Raw genomic sequence first — 24,771 nt, forward strand, 5'->3', positions numbered from 1 at the left:
TGTGTTTATCTCTCTCTCTCTCTCTCTCTCTCTCTCTCTCTCTCTCTCTCTCTCTCGGCTCAAGGAAATTATTGGCTAGCGTTCGTTTTCTTCCATTAATTTTTGCTATTCTTTTTTTATTTTTCGTCAAGCTATTCAAGCCAGGGGAAATACATATGATTTTCTTTTTTTATGTAAATTATGAGATCATACAAGTCTATTAGAATATTATTTCGGAGTTGGGAGATTGAGAAATGAATAAACTTTGTTTTTTGTCTTTTCTGAGTTCATTGGTGCAATTGAAATCAAAAAGGTGATAGGAATTTATTTCTTCTTCTTCATCAATAGGAATAGTTTCATTTGGCACTTTGAAGTTACTACCAACTTGAGATTTTTTGTTTTATGTTTTCTGCTCTATTCATTTATTTCTTTCATTTCCATTAAGAGAAGAAATTGAAAGAGAGTAGCGAGAGCATAACAGAGAAGTGCAGAATAATAACAGAAGTCAGAAGTGGCGGCCTCAAGTAGCCAATATTTTTTTCACTAAGGAGGTCCTTCTTAATATCCTAATGGACCAGACAAGCAAGTCATTTACAATCTTCGACAAAAAATGTGGTGAATATTACACCATCACTCTTTCATTTAATTATGTGTTTATCTCTCTCTCTCTCTCTCTCAGCTCGAGCAAATTACTGGCTAACGTTCATTTTCTTCCATCAATTTTTGCTTTTATTTTCTAATTTTTTGTTGAGCTATTCAAACCAAGAGAAATACATATTATTTTTTTTTCTTTATTTAAATTATGAAATCATACAAGTCTATTAGAATACAATTTCATAGTTGGGAGATTGAGAATGGAAGAAATTGTGTTTTTTGTCTTTTATGAGTTCATTAGTGCGATTAAAATCAAAAAGGTGTTGGGAGTTTATTTCTTATTCTTCGTCAATAGGAATAGTTTCATTTGGCACTTTGAAGTTGCGACCAACTTGAGATTTTTTGTTTTATGTTTTATGTGCTTTGTTCATTTATTTATTTCATTTCTATTGAGAGAAGAAATTGAAAGATAGTAGCGAGAGCATAACAGAGAAGTGCAAAGTAATAACAGAAGTCAGAAGTGACGGCCTCAAGTAGACAATATCTTTTTCACTAAGGGAGATCCTTCTTGATATCTTACTAGACCAGACAAGCAAGTCATTTAAGGTCTTCGATAAAAAATGTGGTGTAGATTGCACCGTCACTCTTTCATTTAATTATGTGTTTATCTCTCTCTCTCTCTCTCTCTCTCTCTCTCTTTCTCGGCTCAAGGAAATAATTGGCTAGCGTTTGTTTTCTTCCATTAATTTTTGTTATTCTTTTCTGATTTTTCGTCGAGCTATTCAAGCCAAGGGAAATACATATGATTTTTCTTTCTTTATGTAAATTTTGAGATCATACAAACCTATTTGAATACAATTTCTAAGTTGGAAGATCATGTAGGGAAGAAGTTGTGTTTTTCTTTTTCTTTTTCGAGTTCGTTGGCGTGATTGAAATAAAAAAAGGAGGGGGAGTTTATTTCTTCTTCATCATCATCAATAAGAATAGTTTCATTTGGTACTCTAAAGTTGAGACCAACTTGAGATTTTATGTTTTATGTTTTCTGTGCTTCGTTCATTTATTTCTTTCATTTCCTTTAGAGAAGAAATTGAAAGAGAGTAGCGGGAACAGAGCAAAATAGTACAAAGTTGTTAGGGAAATCCCTTATGATGTTTTGAAGATGACAAATTAAATCAAATGCTACTAACATGTTTAATTGTTGAGTAACATACTATGCATATTATAGAACATGTAAAGGATATTATCAAAGTCAATACTTGGAAGAATCAGAAGACAGACTCTATGCTGAAGCTAAACATATTCAGACTATGTTCAGACCTTAAAGCTAAATCTGTTCAAAAGCAAAATATGTTCAAACTTACGTCCAGATTATAAAGTCTATTACACTCAGACTCAGATTGTAAAGTTTATTACTGACAATTGGATATTGAAGACAAGAACTTTCTATACGAAAAAGCTCTACTTATGAAAATCAAGATTCTGTTTGTATGGACGATTAGAATCAATTTGGGATTCTACTTCTATCACTCAACAGCTACCAAATCTTCTAGATACAGATCTGTCCAATGGGTAGATTAGAAGACGATCCTCTAAGATACTGTCCAACGGCTAGTTTGGAAGTGAATGAGTATTTAAGAGATCAAGGACCGATGAGTAAATAAGAGACGGAGCGTAGAATTTATAATTCCAAAGAGACGGAGCGAACTTCGATCATACACTTATCGTTGGTAAGCTTAAACGTTTGTGATCGTGAGAGAAATACCAAAAGAGTGACTTAGTGAGATAGTGTGATCTACTACTAAATGTTTGCACTCAAAGTTATAATCTCTTGTTGATTACATAGTGGAATCCAGCAGAATGCTATTAGCATGGGAAAGTAGACGTAGGCTTGATTTAAACCGAACCACTATAAATTATGTGTTATTATTCTCTTCCCTAAACTCATTTATTTTGTTTGTAATTCTATTTAACTGTTAAAGTCTAATCTCACTCAAAGTCTGCTACTCTTCAGATTCAGTTTCAAAATTGAAATATTTCTACTGTTCATCCCCGAGTTTTCTTCCCACGTGAAATGACTAAAATGCCTCCACCCCTCCCAAACCGCAACAAAAGTGTAAGGCTTGTCTTTGCGTGCCCAATACCGATGCTGATCTTTTCTTGATTTTACCTATCGAAAAGTAGAAAAGTACATTATTTGCAAGAGACTTGCTACAGTACATATCTTTCATCTCCTACAAGTTGCTGAAATAAAATTTTCATATTTTTACTTACTTCCTACAAGAAATCGGCAACACCTTTCCTCCTGGGGCATTCAAATCCCATGGATTCAAAGAAATCCAAGACGAGTTCACGTGGCCCTAGTACACAACTTGACCTTGAGATAGGAGAATGACATCATCGAAAAAATCATAAGTCTCTAGAACTGGCTGGAGGAGAGTGATAACCACTGTTCCATCAAGAATGTTAATAAATTGTTGGGAAAAAGTCACCAAAAATCCCAAACTTTGTCCAAAGTGACAAATTTACTTCAAAAAAAATTTGTGACATAAATAACCCCAAACTTTACTAACCATGAGACAATTACCCCCAAACTCTATGGCCAATGGCATTTTAGTCTTATTTTTTCCTTTTTCTGTTTTTCCTTTTCCTTTTCTCTTTTTTTTCCCCTTTTTTCTTCTTCTCTTTCCCTCTGCCGTCCATGGCGGAGGGAAGACGGACTCAAGGGAGACACCGGCAAGGGCCGCCCTCACTTGCATCGAGCAAGGGTTGCCCTCGCCAGATCTAGCACCCTTCACCCGACGCCGGCAAGGACAACCTTTGCTTGAGTCCGACTTCCCTCCACCATGGTCAGCAAAGGAAAGAGAGAAGAAGAAAATAAAAAGAAAAAAAGAAAATGAAAAAAAAAATTAAAAAGTAAAAGACGAAAAATGCCCTATAATTTGGGGTAAATGTGTCACAAAAATACAAGTTTAGGATTTTTTGTATCATGAAAAAAAATTGAGGTAAATGTGTGACAATTAGTAAAGTTTGGAGTTTTTTATGTCACAAAAAAGTTTGGACTAAATTTGTCACTTTTGGCAAATTTTTTGGGATTTTTTGTGGCTTTTTCCTTAAATTGTTTCGGGGAATTGACAATATGGTATGTCGTTGAGCTATCGAGCCTAGTAGACATCTCATCCATGAACAATGCCTTAGCAGGCCCAACCAGCATCTCACCTTGAAATTAAAGGTTAGAGAATCAAACATTTTCAGTTACTAAAAGTAACCTATGGTCACACGCTTCCGTTGTCCTCCAAAAATACCCCTCAACATTCCATTCCAAACATGGTATCAGCACATATTTCCAGCCCTAAAATCTGCGCAGAAAACATGTGCATTAAACTTCTGCTATTTTTCAAGTGCCTGCATGATTTTTTGGTGATTATTGTCAAAATTACCTTAAGAATATAATCAGTGATAACAACAGCTGAATTAGGATCCTAACAAGAATGAAGTTGCCTTTTTAGCTTTTACATTTCAAAATTTAGGTGGTTGCTGGCTTACCTCTAGAATATTAGTGCAGAAATTAATGAAGGATGGCAAAGCTCTGCTTCCTTCATGAGTCTCAGCCTCCACGTTCAAATGCTCAAATCTGACTTCAATTGTAGAAACATCAATTCCAACTCTGCAAATAAACCCAGATCCACCATTACCACCATTATTCAAAACTTACCACCACCATTACCCCCCTTTTCTTCAATATATATATAAACATCATGATAATACCGAGAAAACTTTCTCAGGTAAAAAAAAAAAAAAAACATGCATGGTCTGACATGATATGGATTTTCCTCGGTAAAGATTTCTCTCGGAAGCCAAACAGGCTCCATTCCGAAAAACGTTGCAGATTTTGTAAAATTTTCCTCTTCTCTCGGGAACCCCACAAACAGAGGTTCCAAAGACAGAGCAAACAGAGACTCTACCTATCAATGCGGTTCCTGAGCTTCAGCAAGAACTTCTCGACCCTCACTAACCTCTCCATCAACCTCTTCCTCTCATGAAAGCCCAGGTTCTGGATGTCAATCTCATTAAAGCCGCCACGCGAAACCGACAGAATCCCTTTCCGGAGACGGTCGAAGGTGGGAAGTTCCTCGAGAGCAGCCCATCGGGGAGCTTCTTCGTCGTCCTCGTCGCGCGAAGACCTTGAGAGCACGTCCACCGTCGTCGCACAGTTCCTCCACGTGGTGGAGCTGGTCGCACGCAGGCTGTAGCTGGCTCTGTATATGTCTCCTCTTTTCTACGGACGATGACTGTCTACTAAATCGTTGCTCTTGCTCTGTTTCTGAAACTCAAGAAGAAGAAGCAGGAGGAGGTAAATGACAGCTCTTCGGGTTCTGCTTACTGCTGGTGGGTGCTTGTTATAGTCACGTAATGGAGAGTTGTTCTGTGAAAGGAGCTCATAAATAAGGGTGCCGGCATTCGAATTGTCGACTCCATGAAAGTTTTCCTGGTTTGGAAAATAAGAAAGTCAAAATTCATTCTTCTTCGTTTCTGTACTTTCGAAGTTTCTTTCTTTTCTATCGAATTCTACATTTCTGATTTATCTAATTAATTCATCTTACTTCCACAAATTCTCTAATTAAATCCTTCTGACAATGTGATGCATGGTGAGTGGGTAAGACCGCGGAAAGCGTCAGATGGAACTTTATTGAGATTAAAAATAGATTAGGAAAATAAAAGTTAATTACCAAGAAATAAAGAAGTAATCATATTTCTTATACGGTTCCAACTCAAGATATGATAAAGTTTGACATAAGACAAATATAATTCGGATAAAAATATCACTGAGGGAGGTGAAATAAAGGTTAAGAAAATTTCTTATATTCATGACATAAAAAAAAAATTCTCGAATAACAAAATTCTTAAACTAAAAACTAAATTAACAATGAAATATAAAATATTATTTGGGTCATAACATAAAAAATAAAATCCAAAAAAATGGACAATTTTAGTTTGTTCTCTATTCCTATTTTTAATTGTATATTTGAAATTTCTTTCTATTCTATAATATATTTTTTTTGTATATGTGTGTGTGTGTATATGCAATGTCTATATTACTTACATATTTTAGGTATATTAGTGTAATTTATTATTTAGTAAAAAAATTATTAAGGAATGATGGAAGGCAATGAAAAAAAGAAAGGAGAAATAATAATACCCCGAAAACCCCAAACCTAAGACAAGGAATGATTTACCCCAAACTATTTTTTACCATGAAAAACAATGAAAAAAAATTTACCCAAACTAATTTATTCGACTACAAAAACCCTAAACTGAGAAATATACCCTATTTAAATAACAAAAAAATAAAAAATTGTAAACTAAAAAAATCCTAAATTGGTATACCGGTTAACTGAAGTTTAACTTAATAATTTGAAATAAAATTTAACAAAAATTAACATAGGGTAAATTTGTCATAAGTGTACTAGTTTGGTGTAAATTTGTCAAAGGTATTTAAAAAAATAGTTTTGGGTAAATTTGAACAAAGGATATTAACCCTTTAAAAAATAAGTAATAAAAATGAAGTAGAAGAACCCCAATTTTAAAAGAACAAATTCAAACTTGAAATGGATCTTTTTAACTCATTACATCTCCTCCTTCTCTATTTCTCTTTTTCAGTACCATCTCAGACTAAACAGGGGCCTTCTCTGCTCAGTTCATGGTTAAATCTTATCGATCACGAATAGAATCATCCTTATATTAGACTAACCTTTTTAAGTAAGTTCGTTGTTTAAGAGGAAACCACAATTCCTTGTCACGACCGGCAACCATGAATTGAGAATACAAACTTGCTACTTACGACTTGAACATAAATGCCATGGTTCCAGCAATTTTGACTGTGGGAGTAAGCACTCCCTTGAAAATGGGAATGCAAAAAGGTAGTTGACTTTGGATGAAGTATTCTCAAATTGAGGGTCTGAATCTAATAAAAAGATATCTAGAGATGAAGTCACGGTTTGAAATAATTGTACGAGTCTCAAGGGCTGTAAGCCCGGGAGATCTTCCTCGTAGGCACGACCCTTGGTGAGGGCAGTGTCCAACCACCAGCTCTCACATTTTTCTTCTCAAAAGCAGCCCCATGAAAAACAAAGGTGGTGAGTTGAAACAATTTTCTTTCTTCTTCACTTGCTTTGTTGGCCCTCTTAATGCCAAATCTAAGCATATCCGGAGGGAGTTGAGGGATATGGTAGCTTGCGCGTGATTCTTTAAATTCTTATTCTTTTCTAGATAGATAATATCCTTTTCGAACCTAATTAGTTTTTAGATAAATAAGAAAAATTCGTTTATCGAACTAGGCACAAATGCGTGATGTGAATCTATCCACGTCACCTAACCAACATAATAGACCTACCTGATAATGAGTCTAGTGGTTCACGGGCCTGCCATGCTCACTCATGCCACAAGAGCTTGAAAGCAATTTTTGGCAAAGTTGTGATTATATCATGATAGGTTTTGTTGACAGGCGGGCCTAAGTGACAAGTCAACACTGATCCTAAGGCATGTCCATTGGTCACTTCTTCGAGGCAAACGTTATCAGACGTGCAAAATAAATGGAATGTAGAGGACTGTAAGAATTTGAGCTTGTGATATATGTTCTGATATCGTATGTTAGAAACAAAGCCAATCATATGGCCTTGACAAGACTAACGGGTTGATCGCGAGAGCCATCAACAAAAATTTAGGAACAGAAGTCTTATACAGTTAGCCAAAGTTGGACTCGGAGAGAACAATGCAGACTTAGGCATTCGAAATGCGTAGGACATTGCAATTTTAAACTCTTCGTGATCAACGAATTAAAACCCGACGAAGCGTGCATCACTTACTCCACTCTTCTCCAAATGATGCACGGCGAATGAGGATCAATGACATGCTAAAGTCTACCACCCAAGGTGCTCAATTTCCAGAGGCGGTATGATTGTACCCCTGGCTAATTAAAAAAAACAAGATTATCAAACTATTTAATCCAGTCACCATAGCGTGATAGTGTACTTTTTCTAGCCAAAAAAGAACCGAGTAAAATCTGTTTGCTATGTCTAGAGCCTATAGATTATGGTTAAGGGTGTGCCATGCAGCATGCACCACCACAGTAGACAACTAATGAGATCAGACTCAGTTGTGATTCAAGTCCCTCTAATCCCAATCTCTGTTACTCCTATCAGCCCCCAACCTAAAGCACAATCAGCCGACAACAACACAAGCCTCTACTTCTAATGCCTAAATCAAAACCAACAAGGTACATCTCTATCTTGTGCATAGCATGCATACAACAACAACAATGACAATAAGAAGCTAACCTTTTATCTCTCTAGCGGCATCCATTATGCTCTGTTTTGGGTGACTAGACCTATCCCCCTTATATACAAGCACAATAAGTAGCATAATCAGATATCATTTTTCACGCCCTCATCTCGCTGGCTCCCACCAATACGATGTCCTGATCACAACTTAGGTGACCATCCGGACACCAGGAGACAACAAAGCTTATGAGAGAGCTATTTATATGTCTAACGCTATCAAGTGTCATGAACTTATGCATCCCTTGATGAAGGCTCAATAAGAGGGGATTAATGGAAATAACAAAACAGCTTCAAAAGGAGCAATGCACTATAATTTACTTGAAAAAGAACAACTTTAAACCCACACCATCAAAAGCTGGTATCAGACATGAAAAATCCATCCATTCAAAGAAGAGAAAGTTATCTCTAACTATACACCTATCGTTACTTATTCCTAAAGTGTCTCAATTTAATCTTCACCGTCATTCTCTTCATCATGCCTGGAATTCCCATTTACACCAGATACAAGCTCTGCCTCAGTTGGCTTGGATGGCAACCTCTCATAGGCCTTTGAACTTGACGGAAGAAGCTTACATTGCCCCAATCTAAGACTCTGGCTGAGCTTCTCATAGCCCCACCTCTGCTGAACATAGACCACAATTGCTAGTAGAACAGCACATGAAGGTATGGCGACATCTCCAAACTTGGAGTAAAAATCCCAATTAGGATTGACAAACTCATAATCATCCACAAAGTATGGATTGGGAGAGGGGGATCTCGTGTAATCATATAGATGAGGGAGGAGTCTGACAATAGTGATCCCAACATAATATAGCTTTCTGAGAGGATGACTATCAATCTGCCATAAGAAGTTACCAATAACTTGAGGTAGAAGGAAAAAGTCATGAGCGAGGCCAACATACTCTTCCAATTTGGTTTCCCACACTGGAGATGTGTCCGAATTGCCAGCAGAATCATAGTATAACTGCGTCTGAAGCGATGCCTGGCTAGTTTTTCCAGAATGAATTAACAAAACAATAAGGTAACCAATTAGGTGTATGGACAAGGTAGTAAGCAGCACTTTTTTATCACTTGGGACTCGATGTGGTTCCAGGGGAGCCCTCATGAGTAGCCTGATCCGAGATTTCCATACCTTCTGAAGAAGTCTCAAAGTAAGCAAAAATGAAACCATCACCAGAAGCTTTACGGTATAGTCGATCACATGAATCCACTGGCTTCTTTCCAGATTGAAGGAAGAAACTTCCTTGGATTCTGATGCTGCCCTCTTGAAAACAGCTTCCGCACCGGTAATCAAAGTAAGGCTATACCCCACGGCTTGAACACCAAGCATAACCAATGAGACATAGGCTACAGAGTCCACATTATGCTTGATGTAGTAGAGTTGACTCAAAATGCAAGAAATGGCCAGAGAAAGTGTCAGTACCCGAAGGATCCCCTCGATACCTCTGCGAGAGAGAATGTCCTCTCTTTGTTGCCTATACATTATTGGGAAGGTCTCAAGCTTGATGGAATCAAAATGGAGAGGATCATCTTCATTTCTTTGGCTGCTGATGGAAATTTTGGCCGTGGGATCAACAAGCCACCGATCTGCAGTGGGAGGGTATGAAATGACTACCTCAATCAAGCAGTCTAACCCAGCTTCGAGATCCATACTTTCAAATAATATCTCCCATGAGGCACGGATATCTCTGCAACCAACAAGATACATTTTTCCGACATGCGGGTCATATAGTCCCTCTAAAAATATCACTGAAAAATTGCTGTAAGCCTTTCCAAGAAAAGAAAGTTGGGCTGAAACATTTAAAAGGAGCTGCCTTTCAGTGTATACAGCCTTAGTGCGGTAAGGGACCTCGTCTTCCATGGAAGAACTGTTCTGTGAAGACCAATAGCGTCCAAACAATGGACCAAGAGAGAGAATCTCCATCTGCAGGTCGACTCTCGGAGATCTTGATTGAGGGAATGGATCAGGATGCGCAGATGCGTGAAGAGTGAGATCTTCTGATAGACCAGAGAGACTGACTAGGTATGATTCCGCATCTTCTAGCTTGGGGAATTGCAACAGTGACTTCTTTATCACAGACCTAAAACTGAAAGGTTCATTCTTTTCAAGGATAACACCAGCCAAATTGATTTTCGAGTAACTGTAGTATGGATTAGCAGTCTTGAAATAATTCCATAGCTCCGTAGGCTGCACTAGCTTCTCAAATGCCAAAGGGAAGAACGATATTTTGTCAGTCTTTAAGCTAAAGAAGCTCCCAAGCACAATGCTTCGTTGCTTTATGGAAAATGAGGTAGGAATATACAGACAGATCCGAGACTTACACTCGCTCCCTACAGAATCACCGAAGCCTATGCATCCAACCATACACAGCTGACCACTCGAAGACTTCCAAATTCCCTCGGCAGCAAGAGTCATATTGCTTGGCCCCGATCTTCTTTCCGCAGTGTACTGATTCTCTGCAGGAGAAACAGCTCTGAACACAGCAGCAACTCTCGCAGAGGACATTCCTTGTGCAGAAGTTTGTTTGCACTTGATATCCTGCATGTAAAGTTTGACACCCTTAAAACTTCCATCTGAAGCCCTAATCTCCTTATCCACTGCAAAAGGACCCAGCCTGCTACAAAAATCATCGGTAGAGTTGCATCTCCAGTTCGGCACAATGGTAAAAGCTTGTCCTCCAGATTCCTCAAGAATCCTACAGAATCCAGTACCCTTATAGATTTCAATGCTGCCATTTACAAACCCATCTTGGTATGGGTATGGATTGCAGGATTTAGCAACAATCTTTTCAGAACCGAACTCGTAATGAGCTGCCTTGCCCAACTGTGATGCAATATGTACTTCATCAAAGTGCTTAGCATTAGATTTCGGGTTAAGGCTCATCATTCTGCCTTGGATCACCCTGTGTGTGAGACTGAATGTCCTAGGATACCGGAGGACGAGCAAAATTCGGTCGTCCTGCAAAAGAGGAGGCTGGTTTTTATTGTAATTCGAATTTTTCACCCATTGCCATGGATTAGAATCATCAGATTCCCTCGACGGCAGCATGGTGTTCCCCAAAAGACACAGCACTCTCTCTCCACCATTTTGATTGGATTCACTGTAAACCCCTTGAAACGAAATCGAAAGCCGAGTATGGTCCGGCCATATCTCAAACTGATGGCTTCCCTCATAGGGCTTCTCCGAGAACATGCCATTCACAGTTATACCCATCGTCAAGAGCCCGCTCACGAAGACCGATTTCCTGGATCGGTGGGACTGATCAACGTCGGTGATCCAGAATGACACCAAGTGCAAAGGAGCCCTCGACGAGTTGCTCGGGAGCTCACTATCATCAAATGGGAGTATTGGGGAATCACCCACATCTTGTTCCCAATCCCCATTCACAAAAAACAGCTCTTCCTTAATACTAAAAGCTCTGCTATCTTCAATTCGCAGTTCAGAAGCAGATTTCAAAGTAGCTGCACACTCTTTCTTCACTTCATTGATCAGATCATTACTGTAAGCGAAAGCAGAAGAGGAAGATTCGCCTTCAACCACAACAGCATCCCTATCTACCCAGTACCCACCAGTGAACTCAAGGGCCAAGAACAAATGGGCAGTGAAAACAAGAGTGCCAACGCACGAGATCTTCATGATCTCCAACTACACGAGATCTGAACACTCCTAGAAAAAGATCAAATTTTCACGGAAATAAACAAGAAAGGCCGCAACTTTCAAAACACCCATTTGCCTCAGAGGACAGCTAAACCCGGGAACAGCGATTTTTCCATACTCACCAGCAAGACTTGAACATGCAGCAACCGCGAACCGAGTTCAAGCATTGTCCTGGTGTGATGTCGGATGTCAACAAATTGCTCGGAAGACAGGAAGACTTAGATCTCAACCCAGGAATCTTCTAGTGCGAGAGAGAAGATGAAGTGAAGTTGAAGACAATTAGGACAGAAGTAACGCTCCAGGTTTGGTGCGATGTCTGGATTGACAAACGTTGGAGAAGGGAAAGATCGCACCTTTCGCCCACCATCCCACACCTCTACGGGCGCGTGGAGTGCATGATACGGAGAGCCTCCCGAACTTCACCGCCTGTCGCACAATTGCCCCCCCGAATTCTAAGAAATTGCAGATTTTTGCCTCCTACAACTTTGATCTTTACACAATAGCCCCTCATCTTTTTTTTTTTTTTTTTTTTTTTTTTTTTTTGTCTTTATGAAACTCTAGAGATTACCCTATCTTTAACTTTTTGTCACGGCCATTAGGTCTACATCACCAAAAGATGGCTTTTTTCACGCCATTAGGTCTACATCACCAATATGGCTTGTTTGCCGACACTTAATCAAAAGCAAAAAAATAGCAGCGTAGCAGTATCTGTACCCAGTAAACTTTGGAGTGTTGTGGATTATAAAAACCGTTAAAGTGCATGACTCACAAGATTTTAAATAATTAAAAGTAAAAATCAATTCAAACACACCTATGTTTTTATGATATGTAGATATTTATTATGGTGAATGGAAATTGTCGGAAGATTTACAGAAGTCAACATGTCGAATGAAAGAGGATTCACCCGACATTTGAGATTGCGGATCGTGGAATCAAATTATAATTGGCCAATCTTTACACTATGTTTGGAGGCGAGAGCAAGAAAGAAAATGCCAATTTGTTTAACTATTCTCCCTTTTATTCATTTGACGTTTTCAAAACTTTCCACCTACATTTTCTTTCTCGTCACTTTTCCAAGCATAGTCTAAAAATTTGAAGGCAGAGTCAGGAGAGAATATTACCCCAGTCAAATATGCACTTATCCTAACAACTATTTCTGGAGCCTAAGTAAGGAAAAGAAGAATAGTATATAGTCATGAGACATACATTAAGGGCTATGGTGGGCCTAAATATTATTCCTCATTACATTAATTTTCATTTTGAATATGCCCATAGTAGTGAATTGTGGAAATGAAAAAAGTCCATTATAAAGTTGTTCTCAAGTAAGAACCTTTTTTTTTTATCATAGGGAGACAAATAGAAAACTTATTCCCTCCGTGCAATTAAGTGAACAGAACATCATTTTCAACCTTAGTAAAAATTGACCCTCATGGTCAATATCTGACGTGTTGTATCCGTATCTTTCAGACAATGGACAAAATGACAACATTAGACATGGCCGGGTTTAGGCAACTGTCTTGCATTAAAAGGCCTTGCCCAACCAACTTGGGTGCGGACCAGGCCTCTATTGGACCGAACATCATAGTGTAGATTTTAAATTATGGACGGGCTTGGACAACAAGATAGGTCCAACTTCGAGAATCGGTGACTGTCTCGGCTTGAAAGTCGAGAGCCGAAGCCGCATTTGAAGCAACGTGTCCTAATTACGGCCAAAACTTCTTTTTGTCTTGTAAAAAAGGTACCAACTTTAAGCTGGATCTCGATTTTGGCTCAATTTTCTTTTCGTCATAATAAAACATAAATTTGCGTTCGGTATCCAAGGTGCTTGTGCATGGAGCATCATATTAGAGTTGAATAATGATACAACCAGAGCAACTTTGACAGAAATTGAAAGGAAAAATGGAGGAAACCCCTATATCAGTACATTGTGCAATTTATAATGTAAAGAATGAAGAGGAAATAGGAAATAATATACTAGAATTACAACTTTCCTATTTAATGTGGTTCACTAAATCAATTAGTCCGCACCATATCAACATCATAATCAGAATCTCCAATCATATCTCCAACGAGCTTGAACAGATGCTTATTGAATCTTGATTGGGTTGTAAGGATGATAATAGTTGAGTGAGATCACGGATCATTACATTATGTGCAGAGAAGGCTTCATGCTACAATAATCAACTCATGATAAAGAACCAACAAAGAAGAGGACATGGAATATAAGTGCAGCGATCATCTCCAATTGATTTTGATTGACACGTACATGTACATTTTCAGCAGTCCCAACTCAATTGGTGATGCCGGGATTTCTTAATTTTATGTCAACAAAAGCATTCTATAGGCAACTTTGTATTATGCATAATGGGTCACCATCAGAAACAAGTGAGGATCTACTAGCGCGAGTGCTTAGTGCTTAAAACATGGTAAGTTTTATCTTTTATGTTGGCACATTTTAATTAAAATCTAAGTAGGACTTGTAAATGCTCTTAGAGAATCTTCGTTTCCAAAAGCAAGCATCATCACGCCTCCCAGTCCTCGTCTCTACTCTCACAGTTCTTTACTTCATGCTCACTTGGCATACTGTACCAGTCTTATAAATAGCGACCAAACCTGAAACCGAAGTTCAGCAATCTAGAGAAGATGGGGCCAATGGCGGAGTTGAAGCTTCCCGGTCATAGACCTCTCGAGCCCGGGGCTCGAGCCGGGAACGGCCGAGTGGACCGCTGCAAGGGACGGGGTGAAGCGGGCGCTGGAAAGCTATGGCTGCTTCGAGGCCCGGTTCGAGAAGGTGCCCGCCGAAATGCAGGCGTCGATGCTGGGCCTGGTCCGGGAGGTCTTCGACTTGCCCTTGCAGACCAAGCTCCGGAACGTCTCGAGCGAGCCCTTGCACGGTTACGTCGGGCAGTACCCCGTGGTCCCGCTCTACGAGAGCATCGGGATCGAGGACGCCGACGTGTACGAGAAGGTGGATGGCCTTACCACTACTTTATGGCCCGAGGGACATCCGAGTTTTAGGTAACCAAAGTTTTATAAACACTAAGGATCTATATATAGCCTTAGGATTTAATTAAGAATCTAGGAATGCAAAATCCTATATTCAGTTAAGAATGCGTTTGATAACTATTTTGTTTTTTGGAATAATTTCTTATCAAAAATAACTTTTTTTATTATATTCTCATGAACAATTTATAAACATTTGAAAGTGTTTGGTAACTATCCAAAAATTTATTCTCAGAATAAAACCATCATCAAAATTTCTAATCTAAATCAATGTCTTTTAATTTTTTAATGATTTTATTACTTTTTTTCTTTTTTTCTTTTTTTCTTTTCTTTCCCTTTTTCTTCAACCTTCGGTCAACGACCTCGTTGGAGCATTGTCAGCCCTTGGCGAGGCCACACCTTATTAGCCAATCCTAACCCGGCTAGGTGAGGCTTACTAGTGGCTGGGCAAGCCTCTAGGGAGCTCGTCAAACCTCACCCTGGCTTGAGAAGTCTCCAACGAGTTTGCCGAACCTCACCCAATGAGTCGCCGGCAACTAGTAGTATTGGAAGAAGAAGAGAGAAGGAAGAAGAACAAGAAAAAAAAGAAGAAGAGAAAAGAGAAAAAGAAATTTGAGTTATCTTGATTTTGGAATTGTCTCGGGAACAAAGAAATAACTCTTTTTTACTCATTGATTATGTTTCAAATCTATTTCCAAGAATAAATTTGCTCCCAAAAATAAATAAAAATTAACAAAGATATTTGTGTATCAAATTTATTTGTGGGAACAAAAGAATATAATCAGTTACTATTAGCAAGTTGCCAAACGCACCCTAACTAGCTTATTGTCTAGAATTCTTATTCCATTAATTCTAGGTAACTCGCATTTAAAAGTTATTTCTCAATAAATTTCACAATTATGAATCATAAAGCCTTCATTTATATATCTAATTAAGTTCTCAAATAATTTTTTTTTTATAATACTTAGTACAAGACTTAGAAAGAAATGAGACTTAACTCACAGATTCGAGGGACAAAAGAAGTGTGCATATAGACTTAACTCACGGATTTGAGGGACATCAACGTTAGCAATTCACAACCAAAATTAGCCGGAATGATTATATTGACAAATCGTCAAAAGATTTATAACTCAATTGGTAAATTTGAAAAGTTTAGAACTAAGTTAACATATGTACAATAAGTTTAAGATTTATTTAATAATTCTCCTCATAAGGAAAAATTCCAAATAAGGGCGTAAAGTTCAATCATTTTCACAAACAATGATCTCGAAGTGGACATTATTTCAAATGAGGCTAAGATTCCCATTTTCTCAAATAAGAGCTTGAAGTGTATCTTATTTCAAATAAGGATCTAAAATGCACATATCAATCTCAAAAAGAGCATGAACTCACCTACTGTGAAGGGCAATTTCATTTTTTAAAATTTTTATTTTTTCCTTTTTTCTTTTTTTTTTTTTAATTTTCTTCATTAAAAAAGAAGACTTTAAAAAGTAAAGAAGAACACACGTGGGAGGGAGCACCCTATTGACTAGAGGCAAGGGTCACCAACCCTCACCTAGGCGTCGGCGACCCCGTCGGTTTTGTCGCCGCCTCATAAGCGATGGGGCGGCGACCATAGGCGAGAGGGGCTTGTGTTTTCCTTTTTTTTTTAAGTTATACTTTTTATCTAATTTAATTTAAATTTAACTTGTGTTCATACAAAAATATCCTTGATCGGCTGGAATATTTTGCCAATTGACGAGCCGAGGTTAGACCCTTATTTGAAATAGCCATAACCATTTCAAGACTTTCTTTGAGACCGATCTGCAACTTCAGTCATTATTTGAAAAAAAAAAAATGTCCACTTCGCACTTTATTTAAGAAAATGAAAGACTTCAAGCCCTTATTTGGAATTCCCCAAAGTAATTGAAGCAATATTTCCAATAAATTTTTTGACTTTTCTTTTTCTTTTTCTTTTTCTTTTTTTCTTTCATTTCCTTTTTTCTACTAAGTTTGGCATGGTCCAAGTCAACACTAACCATCCTACGCATCAGCAATTTAGAGCCAAGATTTGCCAAAATGACTATATTAATAAATCATCAAAAAATTTAGAACTCACTTGATAAAATTGAAATGTTAAGAACTAAATTAACATCCATATAATAAGTTTATGATTTTTCTTTTAAACTTTTTTCTAGAAAGTGGTCGAAACAAGCTATCATTCACCAATCCAGTATTCAGCATTATTCTAACTTTCTAAATATGATTTTACAAGCCGACGACATGCCGTAACAGTATAAAAACATTTGACTTTGATAATAAAATATTAGCATGTCACGTGATATAATCCTACAGGCATGGGTAAATGGCAGACTGCACTCTCCACATCACCAAGTCATGATAAGCGGGAACGAGGCGAGGTACTCGGCCGCCCTGTTCTCGATCCCGAAGGGCGGGTACATAATAAAAGCGCCGGACGAATTGATGGATGAAGAGCACCCTCTGCTCTTCAAGCCCTTTGATACACTGGAGCTGGACAAAGCGCAGAGTCTGCCCTCAAAACTTATTGGGGTGTCTAGAATTGGCCTACATGGCTCTTGAATAAGCGATATTGTATGCATGAAACGCGTGTATTTCTGCTTTTTCCTTTCAAGTTTGTAAGGAGTCGTTTTCAACTCTTTCGGTGGTATGTCATGTTCGCACCGCGCTTATTAATTGGATCCTCAGCTTATTAATTTTTATTGAGTATGCTTCTTCCTTAAGTAAACCAGATTTTTTTAAAACCCTTTACGATTCTTTTACTTTTGGAATTCGTTTGGACCTGGACTTTTAGACTAATCTTGCAAATGGGCGAGTAATTAAGAAATTTAACGAGAAATATACAATGAATCCTCGTGACTTTCTTTCAGTTTTAATTATTTGTTGACATGTTTGCAACTTGCACCTCGATTGTCCTTAATTAACTTCCTAAGATCGATTGCACAGGGACCTATTTGGCTTCGAGTGATATCGACCTTAAAATTGAGATTAACGACAATCATCATTCTGCTTCTTGTGAAACTTCAACAAACAATATCTAACACGAGAGAAAGAGCAATAGAAATAATCACAGGGAAATTATCCAATCAATCTCAAACTTATTTTATGAATATCAATTCAGTCTTAAACTATCTAATTTTGCCAATTTAATCCTAATCACTTACACGAAATTCAACCATAATACTTCTGCTCAAAAATTTTCCTAAAAATCATTGATTTGATGGTGTGCTACATAAGATGGCTGATAATGACTAGATCGCCACATCAACTATTTCCAACGCATTAGAATTTCATGCAAAAATTTAAGACTAAATTAATAAAATTGAAAAGTTTGATATTAAATCGGCGTCCATACAATAAGTGAATGATTGATCGGATGATCTTCCCAAATAATGACCAACAAAGGATGGTAATTTTGCCTCTTAAAAGGTTAGTAACTTCTCCTTCCTCGACAAAAAAGGAAACAAGACACAATTTTTGTTGCTATGATCAATCACAATAAATATTTAGCATGTCTTGTATAATCGTGAATTAATGGAGGAGAGACACTCTCTTCGATTGCGCCATTGCTTCTGATAAGTCGATGTGTTTTGCGATCGTGTTGGTACCAGCTTATGTGTTTATATAGTTCTCTCTTTCTTAAAGGTAGCTGCATAATTTGCTGTAAAAGACTACTACTCTTGTTTGAGTCAGAACTCTGCTTTGAGAAGTTTCCGATCTCTAGCTCTTTTGAGTAGGCTTACTTAGAGCAGCAGTCGGAGAGAGTTGCGGCTTGTCGCGCTAGAGACCTTCTCTGATTGGGCAAAGAAGGTACTGTCGCATTACAAATGCTTCCCATGCACCGATCACGCACATTGCAGATCCCCGTCTGGCCTGTGATTAGTTTTCGGATTATGGGATACCTGCGAAGCAGGTGCTAGTTCAGGAGTCGATGCCCAGCAAGCATACTGATGCACCCATTAGGCATTTCTGCATAATGGGCAGCGAGGTGAAGATACATCTTCACCCGAAAATAGTCGAATATTAGCCTCCTGATATGCCTCTTGGCGCCGACCATGTTACGATCTATCTACCCCAACAGAAAGAGGGCCGTGGGCGTGGGGCTAGTCCCCAGCCAAGCAGCATAAAATCTTGATCCGGCTCATACATAGGATAGGAACGTTGAACCAGCGGTGACATGTCCTTATCCTTCATACAACACGAAATCTGATTGAGCACTTGACAGTGGACCATTCTTTCCCGATCACCAATCTATCGCCAGAACCAGGTCATTAACAAGAAAGGCAGATGAAGATTCATCTTGGACCGAAGCTCCAATATGCGGATTTTATGCATTAATACAGAATGAGGTATATACATATTACTAGTACAGATACCAGCTAGCTAGTACAGCATTAAACATGCCTAATGAACTTGCTAACGAGATTTGTGAACCCGCGCCTGCTTGAAATGTACTTCTCAAGCAGCTACAATCCCAATTATACAGCCTCAAGGAGCGACATTCCTCCCATCACCGGAATCTTTGGACGCAGATGTCAGAAACCTTGACGAAAAACAATCCATTCGCCTCAACTTCAGCAACAAGAACAGCAGAATCCCGCACCCAAATCCTAGTGCAGCACTTGACCCTGTCAAAGACACAGCAGCACACACCAACATCACAAAAGACTCCTCCTTCGTGTTCATATCTCGCGAAGCCATCGCCAGTTCGATCCCGGCAAACAGCAACAGCACCCCGAGAATCCCAATTGGGAATTGGTTCAATATCCTCACAAATGAATTCCCAAACAACAACCCGAGCACCAACTTCCCGATCCCCAGAAACACCACCGAGGCACCGCTCCTCCCCCCGAACCGGTACTGCCCTGCAAGCCCCCCGGCTCCGTGGCACACCGGCATCGCGCCGAACCAGCACCCCACGAAATTCATGATCCCTACGCTGACCGAAACCGATGCAGCCGACAATTCCCTATCTGGGAACAAATCACCGGACAGTTTACACACCGCGATCACCGAATTGAGAATCGACAGTGGGATCTGCGGAATCGCGGCGCGTAAAAACCCGCTCTTCCAGTCGTCCCAACTTATGCTCAACACTTGCAGTTTCGAGGGGCCGAATTTGAGGCTGGAAAAGATGGAAGGGTCGCGGATAAAGCACAACACCAGTCCAAACAAGAACACTAACAGAGCCGAGGGAATCGCGGACAACGTCCTCAATCTCCGGTCGATGTTTCGCCTAGATCGCGACAATTCAACATCGCCCCCATCATCGCCGTCGCATTCATCCATACAATCCATACCTCGAGCGTCCGTCGAAACGTCGTCCCCGGACCCAGTACACAACACGAGAAACAGGACGGCGGCGAGCGCGAGGATGAGGCCGTCGAGGCCGAGCCAGGGCCTCGCCGGGCCGGACTTGGAGGTGACGAAGTCCTGCTCGTACCTGATGTACTTGATGGCGGAGAAGGCGAAGGCGAGGCCCTGGGACAGCTGGACGCCGCGGACGACGGGGAGGGGGATGTAGCGGTAGAGGAGGGACATGAGGCCGGTGGCGCCGAGGAAGAGGAGGACGGCGGCGGTGGAGAGGCCGGCGGCGGCGATCTGGGAGGGGGAGAGGTGGGGGGACTCGGAGACGGCGACGGCGGCGATGGACTTCATGGGCTGGACGGGCATGGGGATGCCGAAGAGGAGGCCGGTGGCGACGTTGTAGAGGGCGGTGAAGATGAGGGTGGCGGAGAGGTCGAGGTGGGACACCAGGGTCAGGGCCAGCACGATCGGGATGTAGGTCCCGAGGTCCCCGACCGCGCCGGAGAGCTCCGAGGAGAGGGCTGTCTTGAGGCGGAGGTGGCGCCGCCACCGGCCTGGGAGGAGGAGGGGCGTGGTGGCCGTGTCGTCGTCGTCGGCGGCGGCGGTGGGGTGGCGGCGATTGGGGTCGGACGGCGAGTCTTCCATGGTGGTCGCCGTCGAGGATGAGCTGGAGAGTGGATCGAGCGAGAAAGGGAAATTGTCCTTTATTTCATCTCGTTGGTCCGATATATGTGGCCCTTCTTCATGGTATTGGTCGGGTTTTTTTTTTTTTTTTTTTTCAGTGTATTGGTCGGGTTTAACGTGGCAAAAATCTCGCGATAGGACACCATCATATATGAAGGCTCACGACATAACGATGAATTTTTAATTTATTCAATATAATTTTGTTATGCATATTTAATCTAGTTTTTGAACTATATAAAAATGTTCAATATTGTTATTCTATCAATTTTAGTTCATGGACAATATCAAACATTTTCATATGCACAGTTTATAAATTAAAAGTTTAGATACCACATTACATATTAAATTACAATTTGAATATCATATTACACATTAAGTTTAGGTTTATGGACCATTAGTGTCATTTTTCATGTATTACGGTAGAAAAGTCGATTAATATAGATCGAAAGCCACTTACTTGGTCTAGCTATTCAAGTCGTATTATTATATCGTGTCGAGAATCGTTCACCCAATTTATATAAAAGTGTTGACACTCAAAAAATACCAAGTCCTTTTAATCAATGCTACGTGGATACAGAGTTCAGCATTAGTCAATTTTATAATCGATAAGTGATCATTGGAAGAAAAGCCTGTCTACACAACGCAAATATAAAGTTATGAGTTGAGCAACTGGACCATCGATAGGATATTAAAGGCAAAAGAGTGCATCGACAATCATGAACATCAATGAACGAGTGTTGCATCGATATGTGATTACGATTGGTTGGCGATTGACAATTGATAGATTTAGGTAAGTGATAAGATTGAAAGCAATGAAGATGCTGATTGAGGAGTTATCAACGGTTCATAGAGAAGAGTGACCCGTGAAGCTTGAGCCTAGGGACCACGTATTGAATCATTGTAGAGACCTTCAATCAGCAACACAAAAGATGCATCTTTCAATTTTATTTTATTTTTGTCTAAAACGGTAGTTATATTAATAACGCAAAGAAGCACAACCATTCGACAGAATGTCCGAGTAAATGAGATCGAGAAGATAAAGAGGAGGAGATACAGCCCAGTTCGGTGGAAGTAAAGAGGTCCCATGGGCTTTGGCGGCCAGTCGGCAATAGAGTTCGCTTCTCTTCGACAGTGTCGAACCTGCAGATTAGAGAAACATGATGCATCTTTCGATTTATCTTTCCAATTTCTATACGTGCTTTCCTATAAAGTATATAAATTTAGTTCTTATCATGGTTACACTTAACCAAATTGCCACAGAACCTAATTCAACCATAAGAACTGAAATTTCAATTAAGGTTGAAATTTCGACCGTTGAAGAAATGTATTTTCGTTGCATGAATTCATTCTCGACAAAACAAAGAGAGAACTAGAAGTTTAACCGATGACATCAACATGAGATTATTTACATTTATATTGATCAATCCAATATGCCAAATCCACGCATAAACCAATCGAATCGAAGAGAGAGAGAAGCGTACACGAAAGTTTGAATGTTAGTTGGACAAGGTAGCACATGGACAAGAACACTACGTGTCTCTCGGCAAGACTTTCGTTGAGTCATTCATTGGCGTGATGATTTAATTAGCATCCGTTTTCTTACGTGAGAGGATTGATGGCGACGTAAAATTAATTTTTTAAAATTTTTTTTCCCTTTTTCTTCTTTCTCTCCACCAAATTAAAAAGAAAAAGAGATTAAAAAAATTATATAAATTATTTACATCTGCTAACTAAATTATCACTTAAGAGACTTAGGTCAATATATTAAATTAGCAAATTATCAAGAAGTTTATGATTAGACTAATAAATATTCAAAATATTTAAAACTAAATTAATACAATTAAAAAATTGAAAGTAAATTGACCGCAACACAACAAATTCAAAACTAAATTAGTACAATCAAAAAGGTTAAAAGTAAATTAATCATCATATAATTGATCTAGAACTTTTTGAACAAATTTCCCTACTTGCATATATGCAACAGATTGACATGATTCCAATAAAAAAACGCAGTTAACATAAATTGGAAGTCTCTAGATTTGTATGATTGTTCGAGTCATACTGTCGTATTATATTAGAAATTGTTCACTCGATTCATATAAGAGATAATTAAGATTTTAATCCATGATCACACCATAAGATTATGTATTTTCCTAATGATCAATCCAATAGGTAACATCCACACATAAACCGGTTCCTCAATCCATAAATCCTCCAATCTCGTGAAGATGTCCTCACAATAATTTGTCTTTCCTCTCACCGTCACCGAATAAAGGGGCACTGAACCTCACTCGATGATCCCTAGTTGAGTGGGTGGCTGTGGGAAGGACGATGATGTGGTGACAGAAGAGGACATCGAATCAAAAGAGAGGGAAGAGCGTACACGAAAAGTTATGAATGTTAGTTGGGAAAAGCTGGCATGGACAGGGACGCTCGTGTCTTCCCCGAGAATATCGGCCGTTCAAAGCCTCGGAAAGTCAGGTTTGGTTTTTTGGCTCTTTAGGACATCATGAGGGCAGGTGAAAGAGGCTTTATTAAGGCCCCGGCTTTCGTTGTAGATGCAAAAGCCTATTTGGATTATAGAGCTGCTAGACCGAAACAAAAGAACAGTTTGATCCATTCTAACGGAGCACATCCTTTTACATATACCTGACCCGACCCAGCAAAGCGAAATCGAAGAGAACGTCCTAGGAATAGGTTGGAATTAAGTAAGTTGTAAATTCATTTAACACTCATATTATTTGAGCTTTATCATTCAAAATCCATTTATAACTCATTTACTGAATATGATTAATTCATATAACGACTCAACCAATCAAATAAGGGTTGAGAAATTGGTCAATGACCAATTTTGACAAGTCTACTCGTTAAGTTCTTGAAAAGCTATTTTAAACTTGAAATGTAATATTTTGTAGGATTATGGATAGCTATTTAAACCATTAGATAAAAGCACGGTTAAACTCTAACGACGGTGTCTTGACTGGGGGGATAGCTTGTTCATTTTGTAATTTGCTTTCGTGAGGGCTTATGGCATTAAGTGTGATGGAAACAAAGCTTTCTTACTTATGGAAAACACAAAGAAAGGACGACTGACAATTGAGGCCCAAGAGAGAGAGAGCACAAACTCTCTTTCTCGAAGTGACAAAGATTAGCTCCAAAATGGAGGGTCCAGGAGGTGCGAAAATCAAAGAATTTGAAAAAAGGAAGAGGCGCTTTTTGGGCTCGGCACAAAGTCGTCGTCCCATTTTGTTCAAACTAGAATGATGCGTTTGCTTTCAGAACATTGAGAAAAGGTCGTTAGCCGTGGATTCAACCACACCCAAAATTGTACTGATTTTCCGTTTTATGCGTGGGATCCCAGAATCTCCTGGTTTCATCTTTAAACGGCACTTTATGCGGCCCAGGTTCTCGGATCCAATGACGAACAGATACAGCAAACCATCTCTGATTGACATCTAGTATTCCTTTTTTGGTAAAATACATAGTATTATTCTACAAGCAAGAATTTCTCATTTCATTTGACATAAAAAAAAAAAAAATTTGACTACTCACTTAGAATTATGAGATGTCGAATCAAGTGCTTTCCCAAGTTTTGACCCGATGTAGATACTTGAATTGACATAAAATTAATGAAAACGAAATGCATTCAAGTTTTCAAGCTCGCACCCCCACCTTCCCTCTTCATAGCATAGAAAATAGCATATGTCAATTATCAAAAGATTCAAAAAAAAAAAAAAAGTGTTTTGTGTGACAAATATACTATATGTAATTAATTATACAAATGATCCTTGAAACGTCGTCACTAAAGTTATAATTTATTCAATATGGTATTTAATACCGATGAGTAAAAGTTTGGGGACCGTTTTTTTTTTCCCTTTTAAATGACAAGATTGACGTGGTTTTTAATTGGCGCCCCCGTGTGTCCATTTCTACTATACATATCTCTTTTGATTGGGTTCCTCAAAAGGAGGTGTATTGAAATTCACTTTTTTTTTTTTTTTTTTAAACGTCCCCACCCCATCCCCTCCGGTTAACGTAAGGATTTGAGCGTCCCCTTGGCCTTTCCAACACGGAAGGGAGAGGTGGCGAATCCTGGGGATTCCTGATTATATGACAAGATTGCGTGGTTTTTAATTGGCGCCCCCCCCGTGGTGGGGTCCATATCTCTTTTGATTGGGTTCCTCAAAAGGA

General features: G+C 39.2%; 4 protein-coding genes across 6 annotated transcripts; 1 reads left to right on the forward strand and 3 right to left on the reverse strand.

Annotated features, from left to right (window-relative positions):
* Positions 1–2,306: 2,306 nt before the first annotated feature.
* On the reverse strand, positions 2,307–4,984 carry LOC108955778 (pleiotropic drug resistance protein 1-like). Of its 3 annotated transcripts, XR_005547145.1 has the most exons (5): positions 4,536–4,984; positions 4,117–4,237; positions 3,790–3,929; positions 2,845–2,947; positions 2,307–2,740 (listed from the first exon to the last, which is right to left on the reverse strand). XR_005547145.1 is itself a non-coding variant. In XM_039303982.1 (3 exons), the coding sequence occupies exons 1-3, from the start codon at positions 4,592–4,594 to the stop codon at positions 3,879–3,881; spliced, it is 231 nt and encodes a 76-aa protein (XP_039159916.1). In that variant the 5' UTR covers positions 4,595–4,984; the 3' UTR covers positions 3,736–3,878. The 3 variants fall into 3 exon arrangements, 1 of the variants encoding a protein (XP_039159916.1); XR_005547146.1 differs by having other exon boundaries at positions 2,718–2,947; XM_039303982.1 differs by lacking the exons at positions 2,307–2,740; positions 2,845–2,947 and having other exon boundaries at positions 3,736–3,929.
* Positions 4,985–8,199: 3,215 nt separating this feature from the next.
* LOC104423143 lies at positions 8,200–11,939 on the reverse strand. The gene has a single exon (XM_010035605.3). It carries the CDS (start codon positions 11,545–11,547, stop codon positions 8,359–8,361), a length of 3,189 nt encoding a protein of 1,062 aa, XP_010033907.2. The 5' UTR covers positions 11,548–11,939; the 3' UTR covers positions 8,200–8,358.
* A 1,123-nt stretch (positions 11,940–13,062) lies between these two features.
* LOC104423144 (probable 2-oxoglutarate-dependent dioxygenase AOP1.2) lies at positions 13,063–17,151 on the forward strand. Its single transcript, XM_039303054.1, has 3 exons — positions 13,063–13,154; positions 14,236–14,586; positions 16,923–17,151. The coding sequence occupies exons 1-3, from the start codon at positions 13,063–13,065 to the stop codon at positions 17,149–17,151; spliced, it is 672 nt and encodes a 223-aa protein (XP_039158988.1).
* A 1,656-nt stretch (positions 17,152–18,807) lies between these two features.
* Positions 18,808–20,634, reverse strand: LOC104423145 (molybdate transporter 2). Its single transcript, XM_010035606.3, has one exon. It carries the CDS (start codon positions 20,539–20,541, stop codon positions 19,078–19,080), a length of 1,464 nt encoding a protein of 487 aa, XP_010033908.1. The 5' UTR covers positions 20,542–20,634; the 3' UTR covers positions 18,808–19,077.
* Positions 20,635–24,771: the final 4,137 nt, after the last annotated feature.

Source organism: Eucalyptus grandis, chromosome 10, assembly GCF_016545825.1.
Source record: "Eucalyptus grandis isolate ANBG69807.140 chromosome 10, ASM1654582v1, whole genome shotgun sequence".
Lineage (NCBI taxonomy): Eukaryota > Viridiplantae > Streptophyta > Magnoliopsida > Myrtales > Myrtaceae > Eucalyptus > Eucalyptus grandis.

Bases quoted from the DNA above. Each gene is read 5' to 3' on its own strand.
- LOC108955778 (XM_039303982.1), bottom strand. From the start codon at position 4,594: ATGGAGAGGTTAGTGAGGGTCGAGAAGTTCTTGCTGAAGCTCAGGAAC. The intron at 4,238-4,535 runs GTAGAGTCTCTG...GTTTATTTGCAG, and splicing joins CTCAGGAACCGCATTGATAG to AGTTGGAATTGATGTTTCTA. The intron at 3,930-4,116 runs GTAAGCCAGCAA...TTTTCTGCGCAG, and splicing joins TCTGCACTAATATTCTAGAG to ATTTTAGGGCTGGAAATATG.
- LOC104423143 (XM_010035605.3), bottom strand. From the start codon at position 11,547: ATGAAGATCTCGTGCGTTGGCACTCTTGTTTTCACTGCCCATTTGTTC.
- LOC104423144 (XM_039303054.1), top strand. From the start codon at position 13,063: ATGGCCGGGTTTAGGCAACTGTCTTGCATTAAAAGGCCTTGCCCAACC. The intron at 13,155-14,235 runs GTAGATTTTAAA...GCGGAGTTGAAG, and splicing joins ATTGGACCGAACATCATAGT to CTTCCCGGTCATAGACCTCT. The intron at 14,587-16,922 runs GTAACCAAAGTT...GGTAAATGGCAG, and splicing joins GAGGGACATCCGAGTTTTAG to ACTGCACTCTCCACATCACC.
- LOC104423145 (XM_010035606.3), bottom strand. From the start codon at position 20,541: ATGGAAGACTCGCCGTCCGACCCCAATCGCCGCCACCCCACCGCCGCC.